At 51.9% G+C, this 19,626-nt stretch overlaps 1 protein-coding gene across 1 annotated transcript; it reads right to left on the bottom strand.

Annotated features, from left to right (window-relative positions):
* Positions 1 to 665: 665 nt before the first annotated feature.
* Positions 666 to 5,542, bottom strand: PHLDA3 (pleckstrin homology like domain family A member 3). The gene is made up of 2 exons (XM_063613287.1): positions 4,469 to 5,542; positions 666 to 2,340 (listed from the first exon to the last, which is right to left on the bottom strand). The coding sequence occupies exon 1, from the start codon at positions 4,912 to 4,914 to the stop codon at positions 4,531 to 4,533; it is 384 nt and encodes a 127-aa protein (XP_063469357.1). The 5' UTR covers positions 4,915 to 5,542; the 3' UTR covers positions 666 to 2,340; positions 4,469 to 4,530.
* Between the last annotated feature and the right edge of the window lie 14,084 nt (positions 5,543 to 19,626).

The raw sequence follows: 19,626 nt of genomic DNA, 5'->3' as shown, positions 1-19,626 counted from the left end.
GATCTCGGCTCACTGCAAGCTCCGCCTCCCGGGTTCACGCCATTCTCCTGCCTCAGCTAGGAGTAGCTAGGACTATAGGTGCCTATAGTAGCTAGGACTATAGGTGCCTGCCACTACCCACAGCTATTTTTTTTGTCTTTTTAGTAGAGATGGGGTTTCACCATGTTAGCCAGGATGGTCTCCTGACCTCGTGATCCGCCCGCCTCGGCCTCCCAAAGTGCTGGGATTACAGGCGTGAGCCACCGCACCCCGCCCAAAGATTCTATTTTAGAGGCTGCTGTTATATAGGATGAAGAAGGTAACCCCTTCCGTTAACAAAGCTTGAATCAAGGGAGGGGTGGCAACCCTCTTCTCTCCAGCCACGCCCACCTCCCAGATAATGCCGCCATTCTCTCCACCTTTCTTCCAAAGCCCGTGGCAGGCATCACCAATTGATCACAGCATTGCAGTTGAGCCCTGATCTTTCTCAGCACTGATTATGGTTGCATGAACAGATGCTTATTTGCCATGGTGGGACTAAACCACCCATGGACAATTGTACAATTGGATACAATAAGTGATATATTTATAAAAGTTCTGTTGTAATTGACAAACTCTCATTCAACTGCGTGATGTAGTTCACACATCAGATGAGCAAGATGAACCTCTGGTGGATTCTGAGGGACTGAGGCACAGAACAGGGAAGTTTTTATTGGAAGGCGAGAGAAATATGAAGGGGAACAAAACAGGTTGGAAGCACAAAACAATTAAAGGGACTTCGAATTGCTGAACGGGGCCACTGAGTCTCCTTGCTCCCTCCAGAGAGACTCTGTAGTAGGCCACTACTTTGCAACAGGGGAGGTCAGACATGGGAAAATAACAGAGGAAAGGCAGGCAGAGTCAACGGCTGGCCACAGCCTGGAAAGGTCCAGGGTTACCCAATCAACTTTCTGTATAACTCCAGGCAGCTATTGTCTGTAACCTCAGTTTTCCCGTTTTGTTTTGTTTCGTTGTTTTGAGACTGCGTCTCGCTGCCTTGTCACCTAGGCTGGAGTGCAGTGGTGTGATCTCAGCTCACTGTAACCTCTGCCTCCCAGGTTCAAGCAATTCTCCTGCCTCAGCCTCCCCAGTAGCTGGGGCTATAGGTGTGCACCACCACACCCAGCTAATTTTTGTGTTTTTAGAGACAGGGTTTCACCAAGTTGGCCAGGCTAGTCTCAAATTCCTGACCTCAGGTGATCCATCCACCTCAGCCTCCCAAAGTCCTGGGATTACAGTTGTAAGCCACCGTGCCAGGCCTTCACCCTGTTGAAATTATTCCTTTTAACCCTCCAGGAGGGAAAACTTACTGTGTAAATGTATAAAGCCTGAGAGTATGAATGACAGGGAGACAAACTCTGCCCAGAAAGCTGAGGCTTCTCCCAGGGTAGCAGGGACAGGGTAGCCTCCTGTAGAAGAGGCATCTATAGGGACTGAACTGACCAGCTTGACATCCCTTGGTCCAGAATCTATGGGCCCTCCTTCCTAGGACCACCAAGGCCCTGTCTACTGGGTTTGTAGTGTCTCTGCCTATCCAGGCTGGAGATTTCAGAATGGGTTGCAAATTGGGAGAATAAGGATAAAGAGAGAGATGCTCCAAGCCCTGGGTCTTTGTGGGCAAAGAATTTCACTCGGCAAACTGTGATTACTGCCCCTTGCGGGGCATCTTCATTTGGGGAAAGACGTGAAATGGTAATGGCCAAACCCCCCCACCCCCACCACCTCCAGGCCCAACACCGCAGTGGGGGGAAGATGCATAGAGGTGGGGGAAGAAGTGTGCAAAGAAAGGGCCTGGATGGGTGGGGGTCCCAAAAGGACCTAAGCAGCAGGAGACCCCCAGGAGTGGGCTTTAGGCCCAGCAGCTCCCCCTTCTCAAGGTGAGTCCAGAGGCCATTCTGGAGTGGGCATGGGTGCCAGGCCCTGGGTACTCCTTTTGGTACCAGGCTGGCCTCCTGATTCCTGAGGCGTTGGCTCGGCACCCATGGGGGACTGCCCTCCTCCAGGCCTGACACAAAGCCAGGGGGCTAAGAGCAGTCTGCAGGACAGAGGACACGACCACAGCAGGGAGAGGGCACCAATGCCAGCTCCCCCTCATGCCATATGAGGCCAGGCCTGTGGCTCGAAGCCCCTGAGCTGGGCATGTCCTGAGAGTCTGGGACCATCCGGGAGCTGAATCTTCATCCTCAGCCCTGCAGAGCCTTCTGCCCTCCTCCCAGGACCCGTCCATTCCTTCAGCTCCAGTGCCTCCTCCACACGTCCATGCCTTCCACCTCGCCACGTGGAGCACAGCCGTGCCCCCACAAACCAGAGGGAACAACGAAGCTGGCAAGAAAGAACAGCAGTTAGAGCAGGGGCAACACTGGGGAAAGGAGTATCAATTATGAGCTTGGGCATTTTACACCAACACTTCCCAGCCTTTTCCATAAACATGGAAAACATCTTTTGCATACATACTGTGGTCAAGGGAATCTGCTTCCTCCCAGGCCCCCAAGACCTGAGGGATCAATGTGGATCAATCCTCAGCACAGGGGGTCTGCCTTATACCCCACTTCTCAGCTAAACCCTAACTACAATGTGGGAGGGCATTAACAGGACCATCAAAGCGGGGTATGGCACTAGATGGGGCCCCAGGCTCACTAGGACTCTATTGTTGAAGATGTCTGTAGGCGGGTAAGGTCGCCTAGGAGGTGGTGGTGGGGAGAGGGGGATCTAGGTTTCCACTGGAAAAATTAAGGCTAGAAGGAAGGCTAAATCCTTTCTCAGCCCTACTCCTACTTCTCACAAGAAGGGAGTGGCATCTGGGGAAGAGGACACAGGGCTGAGAGCCAGGGCTTCTAGATTCTATTCCTGGCCCCTCCCCTGGGCCTTCCTGACCACAAATCTGCCCCCCACTCCCTGCCCTACTGCTCACAGAGGATTAAGACATCACAAATAACAACTCATGACGCCATCCTGCACCCACCCACCTTGCCCCAGTGCCCCATGCCCTCCTCCAGCTTCTCCTTCCTTGGCCCAGCCAGGCCTGACTGGCACTCACGGGCAGGTAGACAGCTAGGCCCCCACCCCTTGGCATCAGTGGCCTAGCCTCTGGCGCAGTTGCCCATCCTCCAGCTCCCTTGCTCTCCCAACAGTGAGCCCTAGGGCTCAAAACCCACTGTCAAGAATGGGGACCAGGTGCAGTGGCTCACGCCTGTAATCCTGGCACTTTGGGAGGCCAAGGTGGGCAGTTGCTTGAGCTCAGGAGTTCGAAACCATCATGGGCAACATGGGGAAACCCCAAATCTACAAAAAAAAAAATTAGCCAGGCATGGTGGCATGTGCCTGTAGTCCCAGCTACCTGGAGGCTGAGGTGGGAGGATCGCTTGAGCCCAGGAGGTTGAAGCTGTTGAGGCTGCAGTGAGCCATGACTATGCTACTGCACCAGCCTGGGCAACAGGTAGAGACCCTGTCTCAAAAATATATATATATAAGTTGGGTGCAGTGGCTCACACCTGTAATCCCAGCACTTGGGGAGGCCGAGGCAGGCAGATCACCTGAGGTCAGGAGTTCAAGACCAGCCTGGCCAACATGGCGAAACCCCATCTCTACTAAAAATACAAAAATTAGCAGGGCGTGGTGGCAGGCACCTGTAATCCCAGCTACTCTGGAGGCTGAAGCAGGAGATTTGCTTGAGCCCAGGAGGCAGAGGTTGCAAAGAGCCAAGATCACACCACTGTACTCCAGCCTGGGTGACACAGCAAGACTCTGTCTCAAACAACAACAACAAAAAACCATACACACACACACACACACACACACACACACACACACACACACGTAGAGGAGGAGCTGGATCCCTCAGGCCCAGTCCAGCCAAGCCGGCCCACTGAGGCCCCACCTTGGGAGCCGGACTCCTTGGCTCTATTCGCAACCCTTGATGGTGCCTTCGCTAACTGAGAGATACTGTCTTTCTACATCAATTCAATGCTCAAACTTTATGACAAGCATTCAACCTAGAGGGAAAGAGGGTCGGTCTCCACGATCCGCGTCCCCACCCTCAGTTGTCCTCAGCTGCCAGAAAGCCTAAGTCCAGGAGCCCTGCTCTGCATGGAAAGCAGAGGCCCACAGCCTGGGGCAATGTGCAGGCCAACCTCCCTCTACTTCCTTCCACCTGAGTCTGGGCTGAACCAACTTGTAGGAAGGCTCATCTCACCCAGGGATCCCCCTCCCAGGGCTTCCACCTTCCTCTCAGACACCTGGATCACATTCAGGACCGGCCGACCTGGTGCCTCAGGGGAAAGTCCGGATCTGCTGGGTTGGCCACTGGCCCAGGCCTCCCATGCCCTCAGTTGGCCCCAGAAACCTCCCCTAAGATGTCCGGCTCTGAAGTAGAATGCTAGTCCTCATTCTCTCTGTAGGGGAAAGAGAAGGAGGGAAGGAGAGAAGAGGGCCCAGTCCCCTGGGGGCTTACCTGCCTTGACCTCAGCACGGAGGTGGTGGGTAGCATGAAGGAAAGATGGTGCGCCCGGTGGTTTAGGACACGAGGGTGCCGGTCCCGAGGCTCTGCCGGGCCCGCACTGTCTGGATGGCCTGCTGGTTCTTGAACTTGACCAGGCCTAGGGTGATCTGGGCGTTCCAGCCGGGATCTTCCAGGGGGCAGCGGAAGTCGATCTCGCCGCCCCCTTCGGTCACCAGCGTGAAGTAGATGTGGCGCCCGGTGCTCTCCACGCACTCCACGGCCTTGATGCGGGCGAAGCTGAGCTCCTTGGGCCGGCCGCCCGTGCCCTTGGCCTCGAAGAGCTGCAGCCCGCGCTCGGTGAGCACGCAGCGCTTCCGCTTCCACAGCTGCAGCAGCCCGCCGCTGCGCTTCTCCAGCACGCCCTCCTTGAGCACGGTAGCCGTCGCCGCCGCCGTCATGGGCGCCCCGAGGTTCGCGGGAAGCTCCAGCCTGCGGCAGGCGCGGCGCCCCTCTCGGCCCCGCAGCGCAGGATTCTGGCGTCCCGGGCTGGCAGGCCGTGCGCGCTGCCCACCTGCGCCCTGACTGCTCCGCGCGCCCACACCGCGGCCCTCAGCACCCGGCTGCCGGTGAGGTGGTGTGGTGCCCCCAACGCGCTCCGCGCCCACCGCCCCGCTTCAGCCGGCACCCGCTTCTCCGCTCTACCCCAGCTGGCCCAGCCCGACCCGCCTCTGCCGGATGCCTCTGTGCCTCTCTAGCCCGTAAGCCCCGCCGCCCGCCCGTTCTCTTGCTCCCCTGGGCTCTGTCTGCGCGCTGGGCGGCAGCTCGCGGGATGTGCCCTTACATGTTCCGCAGCTCGCCTCCTGCGCCGCCCGCCCGCCGCGCATTCCTACCCTGGCCGGCCCTCCCCTCCGCGCCGCGCACCAGCTCTGGCAGGGCCCCGGGGGCGGGGCCGCAGCAGGGGCTCAGTCACTCACTGGAAGCGCAGGGCGCGGGGCGGGGAGGGCCGGGACTGAGAGGGGGCTGCTTACTCAACAGCCCAAGCCTTCTGGCTGCCATCTGCCGCTTCTCGGAACCGCAGCTCCCCCAGGCCTTGAATGAAGGGGGAGATGGCGGGGAAGGGAGGGGGAAGGCGCATCTTCTCGATTGGAGAGAGCGCTGCTAGCAAGAGGGTGGGCTCGCTTGGCGAACGCGCAGTGGCACCAGTTGCATGTTAGGCGTCAGATAGCTGCTGGCGACTTGGCAGGCCATAGAGCCCCCAGCCTCTGCATCAAGCCTATGTTGGGTTCCTCCTCCATCGCCCGATTTCTCTGTGCGGGACCCAAGAGAGGCTGTCCATCGCTGCCTCTGCTTGGACAGTTCACCTGCCCCTACTCCTACCCTCATGCACTGCGCGGGGAGGCCTGTAGAGAGTAGCCAGTGCCAACAAAGGAGAGCTGAGGCTTGAGGTCATTCATGCCCTCCTCGTAATGGGGGAGGAGGGACCCCCTCCATGACTTGGGAATGCCACCGTCTGCGGTCCTCTCCACCGCACACTTGCAGGCGCCGACGCTGGACCGATGGCACAGCCAGTCCCAGGTGTAAGCGCAGCTCCAACCTTGCTCCTTCCGCTCCACAGATTCTATCCTCCCTCGGCCTCCCCAAAGAATGGACTTCTCCCGCATACAGAGCTGGAGGGGAACGCAGAGGGAGAGGTCTCCTTCTGTTCTGGCTAGAACATTGTGTAAAGACAAGAGCTTTGCAGAGTTGAGTTCAAACCTCTTCTTCCTTGTTTGCTGTGTCCTGCCCACCTGGGGCAACTTTACTGACCTCCCTCAATTTCCTCATCTGTCGAATAAGAGGATTAATTTATTCTCATCTCATGAGGCTGTCCTGATGAACAAGTTAGATAACATTTGTGAAAAACCCAAGACAGGACCTGGCAACTCTGAGTCTCAATAAATGTTCTTCCTCCCCTCTCCCCACTCTTATTCCCTTTAGAGAATGATGGGGGCCCTGAGATTAAGCCAGGCACTGGAAGAGGGCTCTCCTAGGTCCTCATTCCGCCCCCATCTTGGTCAGTTCCTCCAGGCCCACAGTTTCCTAAGGGCCTATTCATCAACGTGTTAATAATAGATTCTTATGGGAGTAATGATATGTAGTAATGACAGTGATAAGACCTCTTTGTACTTATACCCTGTGTTGCCATCCTCCTGCCCAAAGAGCAGAGCCTAACAGATACAGGGAAGGTCCTGTTGTGGGGATAGGAGTGCCCTCCTCTGCAGCCCCAAAGTTAGGAGATGAGAGAAGGGAACTGTCAGTGTCTCATCCATAGCTCTTTATACACACACACACGCACACACACACACACACACGTGTGACGACAACTAACTCCTAACTCCCAGAATGCCCCTCCAGGAGAGGGAGTAGACAGTGGCATAAAAGAAAAGACAAAGACAGGTGTCTCCTGAGGCCCAGAGAGCAGCAGAGGAGGGAGCTGGAGGTGGCCATGGCCCTACATGAGGGACCCACAAGGTCTCAGCCTGCCTGCCAGCCCTGCCCTCCCATGGCTCCTCCCCACCACTCCACAGGGGTCTCCTGGGTGCACCAACCTGGCACAGTCCTGCCATGATCCAAAGTTCTCTCCCTCAGGAAACAGGGCCCTAGATCAGGCTCTGCCCCTAACTCATTTTTTTGTTCTGTTTTGTTTTTGTTTTCGAGACGGAGTTTTGCCCTCGTTGCCCAGGCTGGAGTGCAATGGTGCGATCTCAGCTCACTGCAACCTCTGCCTCCCAGGTTCAAGCGATTCTCCTGCCTCAGCCTCCCAAGTAGCTGGAACTACAGGCATCTGCCACCACGCCTGGCTAATTTTTTGTATTTTTAGTAGAGTCAGGGTTTCTCCACGTTGGTCAGGCTGGTCTCAAACTCCCCACCTCAGGTGATCCGCCTGCGTTGGCCTCCCAAAGTGCTGGGATTACAGGCGTGAGCCACTGCTGTTTTATCTCTACCAGTTCCTCTTCTCCCCACACTGGGTCTGGGACTCATTCATGCTCTTTCCAGTTCCAGGTGGATTCACAGTTATATGGGCTTTGTACAGAGCCCTCTCACATGTTGTAGATGCTCATGATAGACAGATATTATTATCACTGTGGGCGTTTTACCGATGAGAAAAATGAGACCCAGAGAGGTCAGATAATGTAAACGGGGTCACATGGCTTTGAAAATGGCAAAGTCCAGATGAGAATGCATGGTAGCTAACAGGGCCCAGGATCATTTGATGATACACACCCATACTGCCCATACATGAACATCTGACTCCACATAGTTCGTTTAGAAATGATCCAGTCACCCATACTTTTCTCTTCAGCTTACTGAGTTGCGAGGTAGCGGGCTTTTGGACACAGGAGAAGGGAATATTGGATAGCAAGAGTGAGCAGATAAAGAGGGGGCCATTGGAGGAAATTTAGCAGGACATACTCTACTGCTGGAAGGGTCTTCATCAGCTAAGCATCCAGTTCCCAACACCACAACGTCTTCCTGGAGGCCTGAATGGGTCCTTGGAACCTGGAATCCTGTCCTCCAATCTCATGACCTCTGGGACTAGGGGAGATGATTCTTTCTAAATCTTTCCCTAGAACTGGCATCTTGCCTGGTAGCTACATCTAGGAGAGGCTCAGGCCCAGGCTGGATTATTTGGGCCATCAGAAGGACCAAGGAGAACTCAAAAGCCGGGGGAGCAGCGTGCAGAGAGCGCTGGTGCTGCTCCTCCCTTCCTGCTGAGGTATCCCTACCCATCCCCTGGAACAGGAGCTCTGACTTAACCTTCTTGGTTAAGTAACTGGGCTGGAGCAGTGCTGGGCCCTAGAGATACTTACCCAATTCTTTTTTTTTTTTTGAGATGGAGTCTCACTTTGTCACCCAGGCTGGAGTGCAATGGCACAATCTCAGCTCCCTGCAACCTCCGCCTCCTGGGCTCAAGTGATTCTCCTGCCTAAGCCTCCCGAGTAACTGGGATTACAGGCGCCTGCCACCATGCCTGGTTAATTTTTGTATTTTTAGTAGAGATGGGGTTTCACCATGTTGGCCAGGCTGGTCTCGAAATCCTGACCTCATGATCTGCCCACCTCGGCCTCCCAAAGTGCTGGGACTACAGGCATGAGCCACCGCGCCCCACCACTTACTCAATTCTCATTAACTTGTTAACTCCACATCGGGCTGATGGACAAAATGTCCCGTGGTAGCAGCCCAGAGCTGGCTCCTCCCTCTGCCCACCCCAAAAGGAAAGTGGATCTGCACCGTCAGTAAATCTAAGTCCGGCTGGAACAGGCTAGACTACAAAATGGCCCCAGGGAAGAATGTGCTGGAAATGGTTCTAGCTAGGGCTGAGCCACACCACCTCCACACCTGTGTGAGAAGGAGGAAGTCCAAGTGGAGAGGAGGGGTCCCTCTGGGTGGCTACCCAGGACAAGGTGGAAAGAAAGTTGGGAATAAGGTGGGATAGAGGCAAGAATGAGACCCAGAGAGATGCAAAAAGTAACATAGCTTTTGTTTTCTATATTTACTTAATCCTTTTTTTTTTTTTTTTTTTTTTAGATTGAGTTTTGCTCTTGTTGCTCAGGCTGGAGTGCAATGGCGTGACCTCGGCTCACTGCAACCTCCGCCTCCCGGGTTCAAGCGATTCTCCTGCCTCAGCCTCCCTAGTAGCTGGGATTACAGGCGCCCACCATCATGCCCAGCTAATTTTTTGTATTTTTAGTAGAGATGGGGTTTCACTATGTTGGCCAGCCTAGTCTCAAACTCCTGCCCTCAGGCAATCCACCAGCCTCAGCCTCCCAAAGTGCAGGGATTACAGGCGTGAGCTACCACGCCTGGCTATCTACTTAATCTTATATAAATTCTTCATAAATTGTTAGACTCAATCTAAAGAAAAGTGTTGAAGACAATTTATTAACAAAACAAGACATACATTAATACCGCAAAAACTTTAAAACTAAGGATGATATCACTCCTTTGCTCAAAAGCCACCAGAGCCTTCTCATCTCATTCTGAGTAAAGCCAAAGTCCTGATGCTACCTGCAAGGCCCTCTAAGACCTGCTCTTCACTTTCTGATCTTACCTCCTGTACTTTCCTCTCTCCCTGGCTCCAGCCACAGTCCTCACCATCCCTTGAATTTGGCAACCATCCTTCCTCAGGGCCTTTGCACCTGCTGTCCTCACTGTCTGGAATCCTCTCTCCCAGATCACCAAATGGTTCATTTTTTCACCACACTAAGCTCTGTTCACATATTACCTTCTCAATGGGGTCTTCTCCCAACACCCTGTTTAAAGCCACAACCCCCTTCCATAGATGTAGATACACACACCGTATCCCATCCCTGCTCAGTTTTTCTCTACGGCACATATTAGCATCCACAACTCTGTATTTTTCTTATTTATTGTCTATCTCCTTTACTTGTAGGCTCTATGCTAGCGGGGAGTTTGTTGTTGTTATTTTGTTTTTTTTTTTTGTTTTTTTTTTTTTTGAGACAGAGTCTCGCTCTGTCGCCCAGGCTGGAGTGCAGTGGCGCGATCTCGGCTCACTGTAAACTCTGCCTCCTGGGTTCACGCCATTCTTCTGCCTCAGCCTCCTGAGTAGCTGGGACTATAGGCGCCCGCCACCATGCCCAGCTAATTTTTAGTATTTTTAGTACAGATGGGGTTTCACTGTGTTAGCCAGGATGGTTCCAATCTCCTGACCTCGTGATCTGCCTGCCTCGGCCTCCCAAAGTGCTGGGATTACAGGCGTGAGCCACTGCGTCCGGCCTATTTATTTTTTTTTACCCCTGTGGCTCCAGCACCTGGAACATTGCCTAATACACTGTAGGACTGAACGAATAATTATCGAATGAAAAAATGAAATGGCAACGTACCTGACAAAAACTGGGAGGTGGAAAAGGATAATGCAGAGAAGGGGAAACGATCAATGCAATCTAGAGTTAATGAACTAATAAAAAGAATGTAACTGCATTATTTAAAACAATAATGGAAACCACTAGATGGTTAAAGGAGATTTTTAGGGCAGCAAGACTATTTTGCATGATACTATAATAGTGGATATGTGACATTATGCATCTATCAAAGCCTACAGAACCATATAACAAGAGTGAGTTTAGGCCAGGCGCAGTGGCTCACGCCTGTAATCCCAGCACTTTGGGAGGCCAAGGCGGGCGGATCACGAGGTCAGGAGATCGAGACCGTCCTGGCTAACACGGTGAAACCCAGTCTCTACTAAAAATACAAAAAATTAGCCGGGCGAGGTGGCAGGCGCCTGAAGTCCCAGCTACGCGAGAGGCTGAGGCAGGAGAATGGCGTGAACCCCGGGGGGCGGAGCCTGCAGTGAGCTGAGATCGCGCCACTGCACTCCAGCCTGGGTGAAAGAGCGAGACTCCGTCTCAAAAAAAAAAAAAAAGAGTGAGTTTAAACTATGAACTTCAGTTAATAGTAAATGTATCAATATTGGCTCATTCATTATAAAAAATGTAGTACATTAATGCAAGATGTTAATAATAGGAGAAACTATGGGGGAAGGGTAGGTATACAGGAACTCTGTTCTATCTGCTCAAATTTACTATACATCCAAAACTATTACAAAAATTAAGTATTTTAATTAAATACCAAAAATAAATGGTAATCTCAGCACCTTAGGAGGCTAGGGCATGAGGATCGCTTGAGCCCAGGAGTCTGAGACCAGCCGAGGCAATATAGTAAGATCTTGTTTCTCCAAAAATTTTTTTTAAAAAATAGCTATAGTGGGGCACATGCCTGTAGTCCCAGCTACTCAGGAGTCTGAGGTGGGAGAATGGCTTAAGCCCAGGAGTTTGAGGCTACAGTGAGCTATGAGCACACCGGTGCACTCCAGCCTGGGCAACAGAGCAAGACCCTGTTTAGAAAAGTAAATAAAAATTTAAAATAAATTGTTAACAGTTTCTCCAGGTAACGATGAAGAAGAAAGATAGAGACTTTTATTTTTTCATTGTTCACCAATCTGTATTGTTTGATTTTTTAAATCCTGTGCATGCGTTGCTTCTCTAAAAATCTAGTTAACTGCACAGTACATATAAATGTTCATGCAGTGCAGCAGTTAAAAATAAACAGATCTACAGATCTTAGTAGGTTGAGATGCCTGAAATATGTTGTTTCATGGGGAAACATTACAGTAGAGTAAGTTAATAAGGTATATAGCATGGCCACAATGAACAAAGTCCATCTGTGTTGTACAGGTTATATCTAACAGGATTCAATTCACAGTGATATGTTACTTATGGAATGTCCAGGATGGGGATGGGCAGTGTGAGAATGCCTGTCATTTTATGAGCATGCTTCAATATGGTTTGAACGTCATACTCATGTATTAGGCATATTTTTAAAATAAAATAAACACATAGGTATTACATAAGTTCTTGAAATAGAATTTCAAACACAAGGGCTGGCTTCAGAGCAGGGGTTGATTTAGAGGCTTGAATGGCAGTTGTTGGCCTCCAGGCATTCTCAGGATTCCCCAAGGTGGGCACATAGAGCCTCCTGATGTCGGGTGTGTACACCAGAACTGAGCAAACCCAGAGCTGAGCATGCAGCCCCTCCTGTCTCTGCAGTTCTGGACAGAACTCCCCAACCTTGGGGAACATAAAAAAGGGGCTGGTTCCCCGACAGGACCCTGGGCACCTATTCCATTATCCCCTGGCAACTGGAGTTGGAAGGCTCATCTAGGCTGCCTCAATTTGACCCCCAGTCCAGAAAGAGGTGTGTGGCATAGACCAGAGCTTCTCAGACTGTAATGTGCAAACGGATCACCTGGGGATCTTGCAAACGCAGATTCTGATGGAATAGGTCTAGGGTAGGACCTGAGATTCTGCACTTCTAGAAGCTTCCAAGTAACAATGATGCTGCTAGTCAACAGAACATACTTTAGATAGCAAGGGTCTAGAGCAGCAGTTCTCAAAATGTAGTCTCAGGCCAGCAGAGTCAGCATCAGCTGGAAACTTGTTAGAAATACAAATTCTAGGCTCCACCCCAGACCTGGGTTTGGAGCCCAGCAATCCGTGTTTTAACAAGCCCTCCAGGTGATTCTGATGCACACGTGTGAAAACCACTGGTGTAGGGGAAGGAGCACTCAGGATATAGGACACCCATGTCCTAGCCCAAGCTTGGTGACACCTTACACAATCACTTCCTCTCTCTGACCTCAGTTTCCTCATCTGTAAAATGAAGGCTGTCAAGTTCTATCTTGCAGATTTAGTGCATATTTGAAAAAAAAAAAAAAAAAAAAAAAGCCTGGCTAGCTTATGGGAGCTATGGAACCCCTGTATAGGCAAGAAAAGAAAATATCGCTACTGCATCCTCAACCTGTTCCCTGGATTCCTCAGGCCAGGTAGTGCCTCCTCACCTAGATGGGGCATGAAAATGGGTCTGTTCACAGCCCTGCTCCTCCCCACCCTGCTTCTCCCTTCAGGCTTCTGCACTCACCCTCCAATCCACAGGTCCCTCACTGCTCTCCTCTCCCTGGGAGGTGGGGGCTGGGAGACCCACTCCAGCTGACCTCTCCCTCAGACTTCTCCTGACCTGCTCGCACCCCTTTGATGTACAGCCCTCCGTTCCAGGGCTTTGGGGTTTCCCTGGATCTCTGTTTTTCTAAAGGGAAACAGAAGGAAAAACCCCACCGAGGTTTCAAGTCTCTGATGACTTGGGTTTTATGGGCACCATTGCGACAGACTTCAAGTGGGCAGCAACTCTGCAGCCGACCCGCCCAGGCTTGCTCCTGGGCCTGGCTCTCTCAGTGGAAATCCCCTCCCACGCTCAGCCCTTTAATCACTTTCCAGCCCAGTAACTTTCCTGATTCACCAGGAATCCCTTTCGTCTTGAGAGCACCTACTGCCCCTCTCTGATGGGGCTGAGTCTGGGCTTGAAGGCATTTGATCCCAGCGTGGGTCTTACAGAGATTGGACTTGTGGGCTCATGGTTCAGGTTAGGGCCTGCAGAATTTTCCTTTTTCCCATGCCATCCTGGCATCTGGGTGCCCATGTTGTAGGAAAAAATGGGCTGCCCTGGAATGAATCTCTTCCTTGAGGACACTTGACCAAGGGGCAAGGACACTAGGAGGAGACTGACTGATACCCAGGAAACTAGTGGCCTCAACCAATATGCCAATAATAGCCATGAAACCCTTGACATAAAAGTCGCTTTCTTTTTTCTTCTGGTAATAATGTGCTTTAAATGCAAGTAATACTTGAATACATTTTTGTTGCAAAAGATTCAAAACATGACAGTATATTTTCACCACTCTTCTAGTCCCCCAATCCCAGAGACAACAATCACTTAGCTTGGTTTGGGTCTTGCCAGACATTTATTTTTACTTTTCACACATCTGCACCCAGACTAGTATAAAGCAGCATTCTCAATGGTAATGTAAGGAAGTTGGTTGAAGGATTCATAAGTCCCCTTCCGGCTCTGCCATTTTCTGCATTTGTGGGTGGCTTTTTCCTCACCTCCTAAATAGAAGACATTCATAGGCTCTCCCTAAAAGTATGGGGGGAGGGGGAATGCACGGAGGAAAATAGGAAAGGAAAGGTCACAGTGTCAACAGCAGTTCCTTCGAGGTGAGGAGATCATGGATGAGTTTTTTACCACTTGCCTCTGATTTTCAAATGTTTCATCATGAGAGTTATAAAGATTATTATTCCTGAGTATGACTTTGATAACAGGGAAGCTCCTATACAGTGCCATTGTCAAGATCAGGCAGAGAAGGAGGCTGTGAGTTGTCCAGACTGAGGCTTAGGTCAAGGAGAAATTAACAAATTGCTCAAGGCAGAGGGGTGCGTGGAGGGGCTTAGGGAGGGGAGGAAGGCTCATGGCATATTCTTGGATGTGATCTACAGGAAGATTCATAGAAAGGAACTTCAGAGTAAATCCCGTTGTGTGTGAATTAAGAATTAAGAATACTTAATTCTTAATTCAGGCCCTGGGCTAGACTTTAGGGACACAATGGCAAATGGGTGAATCAGAGTTCTCTACTTAACAGGGACTAGCAAAAGAAGGGGAGGAAGAGTTCACATCTTTAGGAATCCCGCCCTACTTTTGCAAGAAGATATTCCCTCCTACTGAAGAAGATCCCAGAGTTAAGCATTAGATCTTTGACAGGCCACGATCCTGACTTTGTAGAAACATGGTCTCCATACTTGACTCGGCCTATCTAAGGTGATATTGGTATGTGTACTAGTCAGGATGGACTAGGTTATGCTGTACTAACAAACTCCTCCTAAACCCAATAGCTTAACATAGCAAAGGTCTTCCCACTCATACCATATGTCCTACTTGAGCTGGCAGGGGAGGTATACACATATCCAGGTTGCTGGAGGTTCCATCACGACACCTACTTCCAAACTCTCCACAACAGGGAAAAGGGACGTGAAAACTTACACCATGTCTATTAAAGAAGTCTGCTCAGATGGCCAGGCACGGTGGCTCATGCCTGTAATCCTAGCACTTTGAGAGGCCGAGGCAAGTGGATCACCTGAGGTCAGGGGTTCAAGACCAGCCTGGCCAACATGATGAAACTCCATCTCAAATAAAAATACAAAAAAATTAGCTGGGTGTGGTGTCAGGCGCCTGTAATCCCAGCTACTTCAGGAGGCTGAGCCAGGAGAACTGCTTGAACCTGGGAGGCAGAGGTTGCAGTGAGCCGAGATCGCGCCACTGCACTCCAGCCTGGGCGACAAGAGTGAAACTCCATCTCAAAAAAAGAGAAGTCTGCTCAGAAGTGACACTTCTGGTCTCAATTAGAGGCCACTGCAAGCCACATCACCACATCAAAATTCAAGGGAGGAGGCCAAATGTAACCCCTAAATGTAAACGTAGATATTACTGTGTGCCCAGGAATATCTGTGAACATCCCTTAAAGGACTAGACAGTGTGGTTGCCATGGGACTGCTGGGTACCCAGAAGGCAGAGCCACAGAGATACCTCTTCACTCCCCCAGTAGGCAGCGACAATCCCCCTTGGCCTGGGACCAAGCCCTTGAACTCTCTAGAAGAGTCAGGTTGAGGTCAACAGAGTGGAAATGTAGAAGGTTCAGGAGCAGGTGCTTCTGAAAAGGCACTAAGGGCTTGTCCAGGCATGGAAAATGCCCACTAAAGGCTTTATTCATGATAATCTGCTTCCTGAATTTTCATGGCCTTTAGGGTGAGTCTTTCTAGGCCCATAAACTCGGAACATCAGAGTTGGGTGGATCCCCTGAAGCTTGGCTGTTCAAGTGTGGTCCCAGGATCAGCAACATCAGCACCACCTCCCCCTGGGAGCTTGTGAGAGATGTCCAATTTCAGGCCCCACCCAAAACTAGAATCTGCATTTTAACAAGATCCCCAGGAGATTCATATGCACATTAAAGCTTGAGAAGCATTTCCTCAGAACTAATTTAGGCCAACATCTTCACTTCACAAATGAGGAGCTGACACCCAGAGGGGAGGAGGCAGGCCCAAAGTCACACAGCTGGTTCCAATCCTGGCTCCACCACTTGCCAGGGACTTGAGTAAGTCTCTTTAAAATTCACTGAATATCTGTTTCCTCTTATATAATAAAGGGATAATATAATTACCTCCTAGTGCTTATATGAGGATCAAATAAGAAAACATCTAGACCAGTGCCAGGCACATAGTATGTGCTCAATAACTGTTAGCTATTGCTATGGTCCTAACTTACCGTTCCAGCACCTGGCCTCATACTCCCAGTACATAACTGTCTCTTCTTAAGGCAAGGATGTTAGGTATGGCACTGCAGGGATGGGACCTGGTCCCAGCTGCCTGCATTTATATCCTGCTCAATTTGACCTTGAGAGGGTTGCTGAATTGTTCTTTGGTTCTTGGATTCAGTTTGATCAGTTATAAGTGGGTAAAATGACAGCACCTACTTCATAGGGCCATTGTGAGAATTAAATGAGTTAATACATTTAAGGTCTTCAAACAGTCTATAGCATATATTAAGCACACAAGATGGATGAGTAATGTGAGAATTAAGTGAGTTAATACATTAAAGGTCTTCAAACAGTCTATAGCATATAGTAAGCACACAAGTTGGATGAATAATGTTTCCAAAATGTCCAAAAGAAGACTAGGTTGGAGGAAGTTGCACCCTAGAAAGGCAGGGGACAGGCGTTTCTCCGGGGGAGCTGCCTCTGTTTTGTCCCTTTGACCTATTGCAAGTCCCCAGTCTGTTTCTCTGGCCACTGGACGGCCCCCAACCCCTGGCTGTGTTTTTCCTCCTCCACTGGACTCACTGGGCTCCCTGGTGCCTCCATCAGGAAGCGCTGAAAGGCCAGGGGATCTCTGGTGGGGAGGGGCGGACTCGGGCGGACTCAGGCAGCCGACAGCTGTCTTCAAATCTCTGAAACGCTGTCATGCAGGAGAGGGATTAGACCTGTTCTGGATGACTCTAGGGGACAGAAATAGGAAGTTCCAGGAAGTCCTCTCTAATCATTAGAACTGTTCAGAGGCAGCTCCAGCTGCGGGGCGGGGCGGGGCGCGGAGCTGTTGGCAGTTAAGTGGTTGAGGTTGAGCGGCTGGGTGGAGGCCGGCACCTACTGGGAGGCTGGGCTTGTCCGCAGATTCTCAAGCCCGGCTGAGCCCGGGCGAGCGTCAGAGAATCACCTGAGGAGCTTGTCGAATACAGATTCCCAGGCCCCACGCAGGCCAACCGAATCAGAATCTCTAGGGGTGGGGCTGGGAATCCATTTTTAAAGGCTTCCCCAATGATTCTCAGAATAAAGGCTGGGCTTGGAGGCGGGGCCAGGGCTGGGCGTGGCACGGGGGCGAGGTGCGGGGAGGGCCGGACCGTCCAGTAGTTAATCCCTGTGTTCCTCACTCCGCCACATCACCTCCACTGATCTAAATCGGGGGATCCTTCCTCGCTGGGTGCCCCCCTCACTTGATCTTAGCCAAAAGGCCAAGAAGCGATTGGGTGCCCCCCTGGAATAATTTCTGTGGCCCTTGATTCAGGGATCACTCCCACACTTAATAGCAGCTCTAACGCCCCCCAACCCCCGCTACCCAAGATCTCTATCCTCACCCTCCAGTTGGCCTCCTGGTCTTCCTGTCCCTCCCCAGCCTCTCAGGTGACCCGGAAAATTTGCTAAGGCTCTTGGAGAAGGGCAGCCCGAGGAGGCTGGGCCTGCCGCCCATCGGGAGGGGCAGCTGTTTTCCATCACATCCTAAAAAGCCCAGGGCTCGACCGCTCCTGCAGCTGGGCATAGCTCCCACCAAATACATTCTCCCGAGGTCGCCCTGGACACCTTGCTCGGAGATGACAGAAACGAGAAAAGAAATACCTAAGTGGACATAAAGACCTTGCTCACCCTGGCCGGGTGCGGTAGCTCATGCCTGTAATCCCAGCACTTTGGGAGGCCGAGGTGGGCAGATCACCTGAGGTCGGGAGTTCGAGACCAACTAGCCTGACCAACATGGAGAAACCCCGTCTCTACCAAAAAAAATACAAAAATTAGCCGGGCGGGGTGGCTTATGCCTGTAATCCCAGCTACTCAGAGGCTGAGGCAGGAGAATCGCTTGAACCCGGGAGGCGGAGGTTGCGGTGAGCCGAGATCGCACCATTGCACTCCAGCCTGGGCAACAAGAGCAAAATTCTGTCTTAAAAAAAAAAGTCCTTGCTCACTCTTTGGTGAGGGTTTGGTATTCCACAGGGCCCCGAAGCGCGACAACCCTCAAAGGAGAAGTGAGCGTCGGGGATTAGACCCTTGCTCTGTCTTGAGCAGGAGCTGAGTCCTCAGGGTCCAAGGAGAGAGGAAGAGGGCGTGGGGTGCGCGGAAACGCAGGGCCTGCCTTTTGCCCTGACCTCACAGCACCACCTGGTGTCTGCTGGGACGGCGCAAGCGCCGCGCTTGCGGATGCTGGGCCCCCACCCCGTCAGCCGACCCTCCTTCCCCAAGTGCCTCCCCTGCCTGGTGTTCCTCCTTCCTTGCTGCGCCCCCCTGGCTGGCCCTTCACCGTCCAGTGAGTGCTTCCTGGCCTGGCCGCAGCTGGCTTACAGCCCACTGCCTTTACCCAGGTCTTATTCCCAGGAGGTGCGTCAGGGCCCCTTGCCCAGCTGCACTGAAAGACAGTGGCCCGAGAGCAAGACAGCTAGTTGTGAAAGGGACAGGATGGTCGCCGACAGGCCCTCCTGAGCAGCCAGCAGAGGGCAGCCTCTCTCCAGCTTTGGGCCCCAAAGGCTCCCATCCGGGCCACTCCTGTAGGCCCCTCCCAGACAGGAGGGTCCACCTGTGTGTGTGGAACCAGCGGTCCTCCTGGCTGCAGAAACTTGTCCGGAGCACCTTTCGTGGGCTACCCCCTGTGCTGGAGCCAGAGGGGTTACCAAGATGGAGCCCTTGACCCGGATTGCAGAACTCCTAGCCAGTGCCCACCCTGGGCTGGCATTCCCTGAACTCCTCCAGCTCTTCTCCTGGTCATCTTGTGCTTTTCTATTGCACTGCACCATTGATGGGTGTTATGCATGCATAGGTCCCTTTCTCAGAGTCGAGGGGGCTCTGTCAAGGCCACTGTTGGAGCTGGTCATCTGGGAAATAGGTACAAGAGGCCTTGTTGTTATTAAAGCATCTGCTTTTGTTTTGAAAACTTAGTGTGGGCACATTTTCGAGAAGGGCTGAAGCAGAGCAGCACAGCCCCAACGCATCAGGCAGGTACGCCTAAGATGAAGGATGCCACAACCCCTCACATAAGCCTATTTCCAAAAAAATGTGGCCTTCCACGGACTTGCTGTGGGGGCCCTAACAGCAGGCTGAGCCAGGCCCCTCCACCACACCCCTCCTAGGCAGAAGTGAGCTTTCTAGATTTGACGTGAAAGTTCCTCTGGTTGAGTTTCCCTCTTAGGCTGGGGCTTTCCAAGCTGGGAGAAGTTCTGAGCACAGTTTTGGGGCCTAGCTGAGCCCCTCCAAGTCCAAAGTCCATGCAATTCCCAGGCCCAGATTTGGGGGTGGAGACCAGACAGGACAAGCCAGTGGTGTTTGGCTGGTCGGGTCACTTCAGACAGTGTGGCTCAGTTGGAATTGATACTGAGAATTGGTCCTTAGAAAAAGCAGGAACGAATCCACTTTGATTCATTTCCATCAGGCTGCCTGCTTTTTTTTGAGACAGTTTTGCGTTTGTCGCCTAGGCTGG

Source organism: Symphalangus syndactylus, chromosome 19, assembly GCF_028878055.3.
Source record: "Symphalangus syndactylus isolate Jambi chromosome 19, NHGRI_mSymSyn1-v2.1_pri, whole genome shotgun sequence".
NCBI classification, from domain to species: Eukaryota; Metazoa; Chordata; class Mammalia; order Primates; family Hylobatidae; genus Symphalangus; species Symphalangus syndactylus.
This window is presented reverse-complemented; position numbering and strand designations above follow the sequence as displayed.

Bases quoted from the DNA above. Each gene is read 5' to 3' on its own strand.
- PHLDA3 (XM_063613287.1), bottom strand. From the start codon at position 4,914: ATGACGGCGGCGGCGACGGCTACCGTGCTCAAGGAGGGCGTGCTGGAG.